This window comes from Protopterus annectens, chromosome 8.part0, assembly GCF_019279795.1.
Source record: "Protopterus annectens isolate FY-2018-M chromosome 8.part0, PAN1.0, whole genome shotgun sequence".
Classification (NCBI taxonomy): Eukaryota; Metazoa; Chordata; order Ceratodontiformes; family Protopteridae; genus Protopterus; species Protopterus annectens.
In genome coordinates, this window is record NC_056741.1 from 1636523191 (window position 1) to 1636535603 (window position 12413).

At 39.2% G+C, this 12413-nt stretch overlaps 1 protein-coding gene across 1 annotated transcript in view; it reads left to right on the top strand.

Annotated features, from left to right (window-relative positions):
• LOC122808522 (protein Aster-B-like) overlaps window positions 1-12413 on the top strand; it is a 1382984-nt gene that overhangs the window by 1130852 nt on the left and 239719 nt on the right. The window contains exon 15 of the mRNA XM_044079476.1: window positions 2001-2091. Coding sequence (XP_043935411.1) covers window positions 2001-2091 — 91 coding nt within the window. The remainder of the gene's footprint in view (window positions 1-2000; window positions 2092-12413) is intronic.

The window sequence follows — 12413 nt, forward strand, 5'->3', positions numbered from 1 at the left end:
ACCTTCTTTTGCAACCCTCAAAACAAGGGGGAAAGAATTCCACACTCACTAGACATGCACATACAACTCAAATACTATCTGGACCGCACTAAGCCATTCAGAAAAAATGACCAGCTTCTTGTAAGCTTTGCCCAAGCTGCAGAAGGGAAGCCAATCTCCAATCAAACCATTTCCAAATGGATTTCACACTGTATTCATTTCTGCTACAGACTACATGGGAAACCCATCCCTAAGTCGATCCGTACCCACTCCACTAGGGCAACCTCCACTTCCACTGCCTTCCTCAGAGGAGTACCTACCAGGGACATCTTGGAAGTGGCCACCTGGACCTCTGTTCATATCTTTACAAAGCATTACCACCTACCTCTCTTTTCTAAGTCTAGGGCAGGGTTTGCCTCTGCAATTCTGCAGGGCCTCCTGTCCCATACCTAGGACTGTACGTATCCTTTCACCCTTTACCTCAGCTTTGAGAATCCTCCCATAGTTGATGCTGCAACAGTGAAACATGAAGAACATAGTACAGTTGTGTACACTTACCATAAATGTAGATGTTCGAGTGTATTCACTATTGCAGTCTTTGTTTCCCTCCTTTCATTCCCCCATTTAACATCTTCCCCTAGGGGGATACATGCTTCCCAAGGTGGTTCTTAGCCACCAGGGCCACTTCTCTCTTTTCCCTTGTGCTTCTGATGGGTTAGGGCAAGAAAAACTGATGTAATGATGTTGGCTGCCTTGCTTTATAGTACTGACGACTTGGCATCAGACAACAGGCGACAGCAGCCGGTGCATAAAAACATTGACTCTGGTATTCGGGCCGGCTGAAGGCTACCACAGCAGGGATAACCCACAGGTGATGACTGCAACAGTGAATACACTCGAACGTCTACATTTATGGTAAGTGTACACAACTGTACTTTTCTGCATCAACATTTTTCAGAGTAGTAAATAGTATGAAATTCTAAATGTCTGACAATATTGCTTGGTTTTAATCTTCTGTGGTTTACCAGAAAAATCATACATTTTACAAGGGTCAGGGTAAACATGAGGCAAAATCAGGAAAGTTCTGCAAAGTCATGGTCAAATGATTTACAGTGTGGTGCCTCTGTGTATCAAGAGCATTATTATGTTGGACAAAGCTTAAGAGCCATTTTTAGCTTTCTAGCAAAATGCCTTCACCATTTAGTAAATTTAAAAAGTGCAGAACCAGCATAAAATAAAAAGGTGTGACTCCATCAGGTCTTTTGGTTAAGTGTTTATGTGTTGCCTCGTTAACATAGTAGATGGCACTGGCTGTTCATGGGGTGTCTGCAGGAGTCATCTGCTACTCAAAAGCATAGATGTTTTGTGTAAGTTAACTGTAATTACTTGTTTATATGGGGAGTTTGGTTAACGTTTCATTATCCTTTAAAAAACACAGGTTGTTTTAAAAATTTTAGTGTGTGATGTTTGGAAGCATGGGTCATTGTTGTAACAAGGAGTTGGTCAGTAATGAGTCTTGTTGTTTATAATATATTCAGTATTGTTCCTGTGCCATGGTTCACGGATGAAAAAAGGGTCCAAGAAAGGCCAGTTGACTTGCCTGGATAAAATAAAAAAAGATGCAATGCAAAGTAAAGTGGATCTCAATAATTACATTTCATCATTCAAATGGTGAACAGTTCTTCATTCAGATTGTCAAAGAAGGGCAAGAGAAAAAAATGTATTACTAGTTCAGTCATTCATTCAATCAGGAAAAAAACAAACAGGGAAAATCATGTCTATAAATGTTTCAGACCCAGTGTAATGTGAACCACTGCTACTAAAACAAGATGACGTAGTCACCATTGGCGACAGATGCATTTATTTTCACATAGTTCTCTCTTTGTCAGGTTATTCATTAAGTGCATTTTAAAAAAAAATACTTTCAAAACACTTACAGTTATTAATATACAGGCAGTGCATTTGTAGTTCAGTAGAAATGAGAATAATTTGTATTTATTTATTTTTTTCTTTTACAACAGGTTCCACTCAAACAAGACACAACCCAGAAGGGATTACTGCGGGAATTCCATTTTACAGTGTTTCTAAATTACTTCTCCTTATTAGCTTTGTGTAAGTTGCTACATCTTTCATTTCACTTTCTCTCACAGTTGCACAGCTTATTACCTATTTCTTAGTTCAACAAAAGTCACTTAATATAGATATTTCTGTGCATAGTAGTAGTTTACAAGGGAATGCAATGACGCTGCACTACACCCCTCAGATGCACAGTATCTATATATACATACATATATTTATATATATATTTATATATATATATATATATATATATATATATATATATATATATATATATGCAGCTGTCATGAATGCTGATTTAAATGTATAAGTAATTTGGCTGCTTTTTTTAATATGAGTCCTATGACATCACCATAATGCACTCAAGCATGCATTCTTACCATCTAAAATATCTGCAAGATTCTGAAGGAAGAAACTGTGTGTTGTGAATGATATATGACCTGGTAGTGAGTTTTATCCACTCAAGTGACAGAATGTTCAACTGCTGATTTTGTACATGGATGTCTGTCTGTCTGATGAGTTGCATCTGTGCCTGAGAAACACTTTGGTACTGCATATACAGTGCTTCAGGTGAATCTTGTAAAATGATACCCTGTGTACAGCTTTGCTGACTATCAATTTAGAATTATGCAATATCACTAAAAATTGTGTTTCTTTACTGCAATGCATAATGCACAGCCCATGCTGCATATGTTAAACTGATGTAACTGAGCACTTTTTTGGGGTAGATGCCAAAGTAATGTGTGTGCTGTACTCATTCATTCATAAACCTTCAGCAGAAGAGCACCCATATGCAGCCACTGTTTTACCATGGGGAAATTATCAGAACCACAGGATCTGATATTGTTAATCCTCGTTCGTGCCTTACGTGTGGGTATTGGTTCCAACCTCGGAACGGAGCAGGCCATCTTCCAAGCTCGCATCAGCTACAAACTCTCGAGCTAAAACTCTTACCCAGAATTCCCCTCTCTCTGTTACCTCAGATTGAGTTTGCAAGTCAAAAGAAGGTAGAAGCTACCTCTGGTCAAATTACCTAATAGAACCAGATGGTGAGATCCACTAGAAGCCAAAGGAGGGGGAAGGAGGGAGGGTCGTAATGACTGAACGAGGATCAACAATACAGATGGAACGTTATGGTCAGACATAACTTCTTTATCTGATATTGTTAATCCTCATTCATTCCTTATGTGTGGGACAGAGTCCCCAGTTACCTTTATTCCTGGGAGACTCTCATGGAAGGACATTCCTGAGCACCATAGAACCAAAAGATGCTCTTCACCTGGAGGCCAAATCCAATTTGTAATGATTGATGAAGGTATGAGGGGTAGCCCAAGTTGCAGCTGCACAAATGTCATGTAAAGAAGCTCTGGCGTGGAAGGCAGTCAGCCTTATTCATGCTGGCAGAACCACAACTGACTTTGGAGTCCACGTTTAAAATCAAGCATTCACCTTTGCTAGTACTTTAAATTAACAAGCTGTTGATATTCCTTGGAAATGTTTGAGAAATACGTTTGCTAGAAGAGAGACTTTAAGTCTTTTAACACCAGTGCTACAAGAGTCAGCCCTGTGCATCGGTGAAGTAGGCAGCTACCTCTGGCACTATTCTTTCAGGATGCTTTTTCACAGTTATTTATTACAGCAGTGAAACACTGTTTCTTTGCACTAAATGTCTGGACGTAGCTGTTTTTAAAGAAAATGCACCAATTACACTGCAGGTGCCCTGAGGCAATACTTTAGTTGAAGTGACCGTTCAAGTCATGTTACACTTTAACAATGCAGAAAAGCCTGAGAAGTTCAAGTTGTAACTTGTAGTGGTCATTGTGTGAAGAAAGATTAGGTTTCCACTGGAAGTGTGAATTTAAGATGCTGGCAGTGATCAACCAGATACTTTGAGCGGCATACTGTGCAGAAGGATAAGAACAAAATAAAAAAATGAGGCATTGTACAGGGAGCAAAAGCCCCAAATCATTAACAGATTTTAAATATGCCTGTAGTTTACTTAAAAAGTTACTAGAACAGGTTTTGCGCATAAGCATGCATTTTTTAATAATAACAATTATAAAACTCTAATGCCTGACATTATTGACTGACTGCAATTATCAGTGATTTACCAGAAAATTAAAACATTTTATGAGGGACACCATAGCAAAAATTAGGGAGATTTGAGGGATATGGTAAAAATGATGTCATCTGAAATATACCAAGTGTGGTTCCAGCGTTTAGTTTGTGAGAAATTTCCCCATGAGCAACAACACAGAAACCTGAAGCCTGCAGCACTGTTTCGATGTAGAGAGGTATAGATGAAAAACACAAGCTCTATAGTGCTAAACACCAACAAGACACCCAGCACATCAAAATGGTCCTTAACAACAGAGACAGTCTCATTAGAAGAGTTATCATTGTGATGTAAACAAGAGCAAGGAAACTGGACAAAATATAAAATAATGGGTGGACAAAGGCCCAGAATAGTATCAAGAGTACCTTTTGCACCTATAAACCTAGACCTTTTATACATTATCCAATTTCCTTGCACTTATTTACACTGCAATGATAACTTTTCTAATGAGGCTGTTTCTGTTGTTAGAATACAGCCAGGTAGCTGTCCTTAGGGCACATCATGAAGTGCTGGGTGTCCCATCAGCATATAACACTGTAGTGATTGTGTTTTTGCGCTGCGGGCTTTCGTTTTCTGTGTTGTGGCTCACAAGGAAATGTCTCGCAACCTAAACACCGGAACTTGCAAACAGTAGCTCTAAGTGCTGAGGCTGTTTGTCCGTTATTTTGGCTTTTAGATTTGTGAGAAGCAACTTGGAATACTTTTAACGCATGTCAGCTGTCTGTGTGGAGCAAAGGTGGTATGGTGGTATACATTACATGACTATCCTGTTTTATCACAATCAGACATCTGAATTGTACACAAAAGTGGCTATAACTGCTGGGTGATGCATGGGATTGTCTGAACGAAGGTAACAGACCTTCTTGATACTTGCCACTTCAAACAGTCATTATCTGGCTTTGCAGGACTGTTGTGCATTTGTGTGAAATAATAAGGGCTATTTAACTTGACATATAAATCCCTACATAACTCTCTGGATTGTAAGCTAGCTCACAGATAGGATCGAGGAAGTTGGGATTAGGCAGATCACCAATGAAGTGCCATAGGGCTCCATGCTGGACCCACTCCTGTTTGGCATCTACTTCTCAGAGATCAAAGTTAATGTCAAGGACCTGTGGTTAACCAAGTTTGCAGATAACTGCAGATTGAAAGTTATCATAAATCCGCCCCCCCCCCCCCATGAATAACATCATGCAAGAAGGTCAAATGCAGACAAATGACTGATGACACAGCCACAGATTAAAATTCAATGCAAAGAAGGGCATTGGAGTGCCTTTTGGGAAACCATCCACCCAGGCAAATTACTCCATTGATAAGACATCCTTAAGAGTTGACCCAATAGTTAAAGATCTGGGAGTGTAAGTATACAGTAATCTGGCCTTTGACCAACACATAGCCAAGACAGTAAGAAAATCAATCTATCCAATCTATAAGTAACGTATGACATCCATGTCCAAGAAAGTTATAATACCAATTTACTCTGCCCTTATCAAACCCATCATTGAGTACAATGCCTACTTCAGCATACATCTGATTAGGCATGTACAACACTTGGAATGCCCACAGAGGTTCCTTACCAAGAGTATCCAGGGTGTTAACACACTGTCCTATACAGATCACCTTATAGCCCTGTCTCTATACTCAGTTTTCTAAAGGTTGTTGAGAGGCGATCTATGCTTGGCATATAAAGCATATTTAGATCCATCCCTGATGGAGCTTTTGCACATCCGCAAAGCAAGCAGTACCAGAAATACTAGCTCCAGGGATAGGAACTTTGCTTGAGGTAGAAATAGAACATGTTGGCAAAACAGATATGTGTCTCACATGATCCCTATGCTCTAGAATAGGGTCCTCATCAATGTGATGCGGAGTCCATCCCTAACCCTATTCAAATAAAAACTTAACCATTGAATGGGGAATAGTAAATTCATCTTGCAGCTGGCTTCCATGTCTCTAAAAACAGAGGCCAACAGTAAACATTCCCTGACATACCCACCACATAACTTTTTAGCAACCTCCTAACTAACATACTCCTCCAGTTAAGATGTACATGTTACAGGGGGATGCAGTTGAGTTGGGTTGTGCGGCTAGGCTTATAAAGGATCCGGTGATCATTAACTTAGTATATACAGTACCTATGAACCTATGAACATCTGATATATACAGACAAAGTAGGTATAAGTGCTGAAATTGTGGAGAAAAAATGACTAGATTTCTGCTGTTTGCATATTATTCTGGCATTGCAGGACTACTGTGATTTGTGTGAAACAACTTGGTTTACTTTAGTGAGTTGCAACTCTTTTGCGTAGAGCAGAGCTGAAATGTATTAAATGGCCATCTTATTTTAACACAAATAGATATCTTAGATATCTAAATTGTAAATAGAAGTGACTGTAACTGCTTGGTGTGGGATGTCTATATGAAAATAAATGACCGTATTCTATTTGCTGTTTAAACAATTGTCTCTTAAAAAGAAACAAAAAATAAATAAATAAAATAAAAACAGGCCATAAAATGCATCACAGAATATCCAGACTTTCAGAGCTTCTGGGGGCCTGGTGGCTACCACACCCCATGGCTGTATAAGTGGATTTTGAAACACACTTAGTAGTACCCTCTGCCCTGAACCCCATGTAATTTAAAACTGGCCATGCTGAGAAGTATGCAAAGACAATCAAGTAACTTGTGTGGGGGACTTGGGTGGGGATAATGTCATTATTTCTTTAATTTTCCTCCCCAACTCAGAGTTGAATATAGGCCACTATATTTTATGTTGGACTAGGGGCAATGTGTTCATTATTGCTTCTCCTTTTCTCACAGACTCCAGTCGATAGAGCTTCCTCAACTCATGCTGTATAATCAGCTAGTCATGGCCCAGAAAATACTCTATCATAAAGACAATACACCTGCCCTACAAAACCTATTACAACCATACTCCAGTACTAGAACTCTACGATCCAGTAGCAAAACCCTGATAAAAATTACCACTGCCAGCAGTCAGGGTGGTGAATCCCTCTTCTCCAACTATATAGCTAAAACTTGGAATGCACTACCTCCCAACATAACATCCACCACATCCTCAGCACAGTTCAAATTACTGCTAAAATCTCACTTAGCCAAAAAATGGCTATGTCCATGTACTGCACCCGATTAATCTACCTATTCCTAATGACTATAACTGCTACTTCTATGTTAACTAAATCTCAACACCACCACTCCTTACACTAAGGTCTTCAAACTCTGATGACTATGAAATACTACTTGAAAAGTAATGTACTGCTGATAAACTCTCTCATACATATAAACTTCTAGTCATGCTTCTTTGAGAACATAACAATGTAAAATCATTGTTAACTATGCCTGTATGTGAAACTTTGTATGTTTACTATCATCTACAACTGTGTATGTTATAAATATTGTACACAAATATTTTGTTAACTATGTATGTTTTATTGTGGAGCTTTTCTCCCCAGGCCTCCACTGAAAAAAGACCTGTGTCCAGTCAGACTTTCCTGGTTAACAAATGTAAAATAAAATAAAAATAAAATAAAATGTGCATAGAGTGTCGCATAGGCTTGTATAGGAGAAGTGGGCTGTCTAAGAGTAGCAAGTTGGAAGCATTACTATGATCATTATTTTTTTTTCACTTTTTTCATAATCAAATATCAATTGCATATATATGTCTTTGGACAGGTAAGGAAGCATGCTTTTTTATATGGCTGACAGCAGTAGGTTGAAATACATTATATTCAGTTTATTTTTTCAGTTTTGTCCCAGTTTGACATAACACACACACACACACACACACACACACACACACACACACACACACACATATATATATATATATATATAGATATATATGTATGACAGCAGCAACTTGAAATATATGACTCATGTGCCCTAACTTTCATCTCAATTCAGCACCAGAGGGGAAACACAGAAGGTGATTTTGTTTTTTTTTTGGGGGGGGGGGGGTAGATTAAATTCCTAGATATGATTTTTTAAAACACCTTTATTAAATTATCACTTAAGACATAGACAAACATACATTGACAGAAAAAAAACATATTCACATCTTTTACATTTATGTACATTATGCATCACATATCTTTTCTTTCTTTGTAACTACAGCCAGTCCAACATTAAACAAATTGCTGAATTCTTACCTTCCCTTAAACCTCACTCTTACTCCTAATCCTGCATGTATTGAATTTCCATTTATTTCTATGTAATTTGCTCCTTCCCAGTTCTAAAGATCCCTCCTCCAGGTGATTTATCTCTTTTATAATGTTCAATACTTCAGATACAATCAGTTTTGATAATGATTGCTGTTTTCTAGTAATCGTTTTTTTTTTTTTTTTTTTTTTTTTGCAGCCAGCAGAATTAAACTTAACAAGTCCTCATATGATTATGGAATTCAGATCCTGAGTGCCAGCTCAAAAAAAAAAAATCTTACTCACCCAATATTTCTGACAGAGTACTCTGTAGGGAATTTTTAAAATCTTCCAACTCAATACACACCCAAAACATATGTTCCCAGTTATATCTTTCATCCTCCTCTCATACATCCAACATTTGCCTTCTACAGTAGGAAAAATTATTTGAAATCTGCTTAGGCTATGCAGGCATATCCAAGCAAAGATCCTAAACATTCTGGACTTTGTTGCAGACCTCGAAACCCTATATATGTCCTCCCATTGTTGTCTTGTAAAATGCTTTTCCAGTTTCTCTTTCCATTTTTTTTTATAACCTTGTCTTGGTGTTATTAGTGTCTTAGTGTCTTACTTATTGTTATAGTTAGCATGCAGTATTTTATATTCCCTACTAATGATCCTTTTTTAAACAACAGCTTCTGTTCTAGATTCGACTAAAGACTCCATGGGAGCAGATCTTTCACTTAAGATTCCCGTCCCTATCCCTATTTCTTTGCCTATAATCTGATATCAGTCCCTGATAGGGAAAGCAGTCTCTAGCCTGCAGTCCAAAATGTCTTCTTGGCCTCATCCCACTCAGTTACCTTTTCTTTTCTAGTTATTTGCTCACAATACCGCAATTCCTTTGCCAGTTTTCTCCAGTATGTTCCATCCCCATCTTGCCCATTTTCTGAACCCCTGCTTGCAGTCATCAAAACAGGTTGTAATAAAAACACACTGTACCCACCATGCATAATATTGACCAGATGCATAGACTGCTGAGACTCTTAAGTGTATTCTTCCTAAACTTCAAAGGCTTCCCAGAAGCTGCACTCACCACAAGTATTCTTGGCAACCTCAAAAGCACTCTACCAAAACAACACCCCCTACGACACACACAGCCCCATCTTGCTGCATCTCAGTTTCAAGACTGTAAGGAGGATCACCACACAATCCAATATTTTGGTCATATGAGACTCCATTGTGAGACACACAGATGTTCCCCTCACTAGGTTGAGTAAGAAGATAGTCACAGTCAGTTGACTAGTATTGGCCAGGATCCACCAGATCATGCGTGCACTCAGGTCAGTGAACCACAAGTGCCAGTATGACATAGACATAGTCATTGTGGGTGTAAATACTTTAGTATGAAAATGTTGAAACACAAACTCTTGAAAATCAAAGTCTTGAGTCCATAATATTGAAAGACCAAAACACTGAAGGTTACAATATCAAAAAAATCCTTAAATATTGAAGCTCCCTAACAATGCAAACCCAAGAACAAGTCCTAATTCTTGCAGGGGTGTGGACCCATGAATGAGTTCCAACATGGGTTTCTGCAGGGGAGAAAGTCAAAGAGTTTGATATTATGGTCTTAACTGTTTTGGTCTTTCGATCTTATGGTTTCAAGATTTTCTCTCAACATTTTCATAGTAAACCAGAGTAAATGACTTGAGACACACTTTCCTGGATTATATGAAGAAAGTAAGGATGAAGCTCTTAGACCACAGTGTTTCCTAGGGCAATATTAGCCTAGCATTGAGCAACATTCTACCTTTTCCAAGGAGGATGCCACTGTAGGACTAATATTTTGCTTAGATTTGGTGTCATTTGAAAAAGGTACAACTTTTATCAGCCTGGGAGGATATGGTTGACAGACCATGCTGCTATGCCAGGGATTGTCTACACCTGTCCCCTGTAGGCTTTCAAATATTGGCTAAAACCTTGTCCACCCCATAGTGCCTTTTTTAGGCATTGTCAGTTTGATAGACCTTCCAACAAAGCAAAACCAATCCAAGAAAATCTGAAGGTTTTACTGCTCAATGCCAGCAGTCTAAAGGAGAAACACCACTCCTTGCAAGCTCTCCTCACCCTGGAGAATGTAGACATCTGTTCAGTTACTAAACCATAGTTTAAAGCCATGTAGACTATTTTGGCAGTGCAGGAGTACAATGCCTTCCACACATTTAGACCAGCTATTACACAGGAAGGGACAAAAGGTGGAAGTAGCTCAGTTTATTTCAAAAACAAACATACCTCAAGGTGGTCAAACAGTATGAGGTGCTACAGCTTCTCCACATCAAAATGACCACAGGCAAAGTCCCATACCATATCCTTGCAAGTTGTAGTGCCCCCTCTATGACCCAGGAGACCCACGAGACTTAGAGTTCTTGCTTAAATGTACTGGACACACTCCTTATTCAATGCATCACCATATTCATGCGTGACTTTAACTACTCCAGTATAAACAGGGAATCATACATGACCCCAAACATGCAGGCCCAGAGATTCCTTGACTTTGTAAACAAAAAAAAACACCCTGGACAGGATGGTCCATACACCCACTAGGGGTGCTAGCATCCTTGATCTAGTTGACCCCCCTCCATAATGTCATCACTGGACAAATGGGATGATAAAGCTGTCTCCTTTGAAATAAAAATAAAATCTGGGACATCAGCTAACCTATTCTAAGGCAAACTTTCTACTGTTAAATGACACCCTGGTAAAATTCCAAGCTCCTGCAAACCTTGAGAACACTGTTGTCTGTGCATAATTGGTTATGGAAACCCTGTTCTATCATGTTAATAGCTGCATAGAGAGACAGAAAAAGCACATGGCAAACTCAAAAAATGCCCTTGTAGAATCCCAGCATCAAAATGCTGTATAACAAAATGAAGAAAATCATGGCAAAAACTGAGAAGTGCAATGCAAGGAAAAAGCTACCTAGTCAATGTAAACAAGGGACTCAGGAGGCTAATCAAATCTAGCAAAGCTAGGGTTGAGGCAAAAATAGCCCCCCAGGCCAAAAACAGTCACTAGGCTTTCTTCAGCTATGTCCGCAACTTCAAAGGCAATATGTAACAATGTGCCAAACTAACTGTAATGGAAACCTGCTATAATGATCCAGACTGTGTTGCAAATCTAGTGGCCAACAAGCTTAGCTCTTGCTATACCTGCTTCTCCCCCCTCCCCAGCACTTCTCAGGAAATACCCTCAACCATAACTCCACCAACTGTCTCAGCGTACAGGCCCTCAATGCACTCTCCAAAGTAAAGAACATTACATTGATGGGCCCGATAATGTCCCAGGATGCCTCCTTAACAGCATGAAACATAGCTTATCAGGACCATTAGAATCACTTTAACTGTAACATCCAAACAGACTTAATTAATGCCAAGTGAATGAGGGACTGCAACTGTCATCCCTCTGCACAAGTGCAGGTCATCTGAGAACCTGGGTAATTACAGACCCATAAGTCTGACTAGTCTGATATGCAAAGCCATGGAAAGAATTGGATCCAACCCAGTTTAGTTTAGTCAAAGGCATGTCATGCCTACTCAACTCGAGAAGGTCACCAAAGCAATGGAAGAGGGGAAAAAACTTGCATACTGCCTACCTTGACCTAACCAAAGCATTTGACACAGTACCTCACTCAAGCATTGCTGACAAACTCACAAAATTAGGTATATATCTCTTGCTCACAGGTAAGACCCAAGAAGTTATGATAGGGGAATCTATCTCCACAAAAAGGCCAGTAAATACCAGAGGCTGTCAAGGCTCGGTGCTGGAACTGCTCCTTTTTCTCATCTACTTCTCTGAAGTCAAGGTTAATGCCAAGGGCTTGTAGATGATCAAGGGTGAAGACAGTTGCAAATTAGGTGCAGTCGCAGAATCCCCCAAAGACATAAATACCATCCTTGTAGGTCTGACGCAGACAAATAACTGGTGCTAGAGTCATAGTCTAAAACTCAATGCCAAGAAATGCACAATAATATCTTTTGGGAAGATGGCTACCCCTATAAACTACCAGGTTAATAATACAC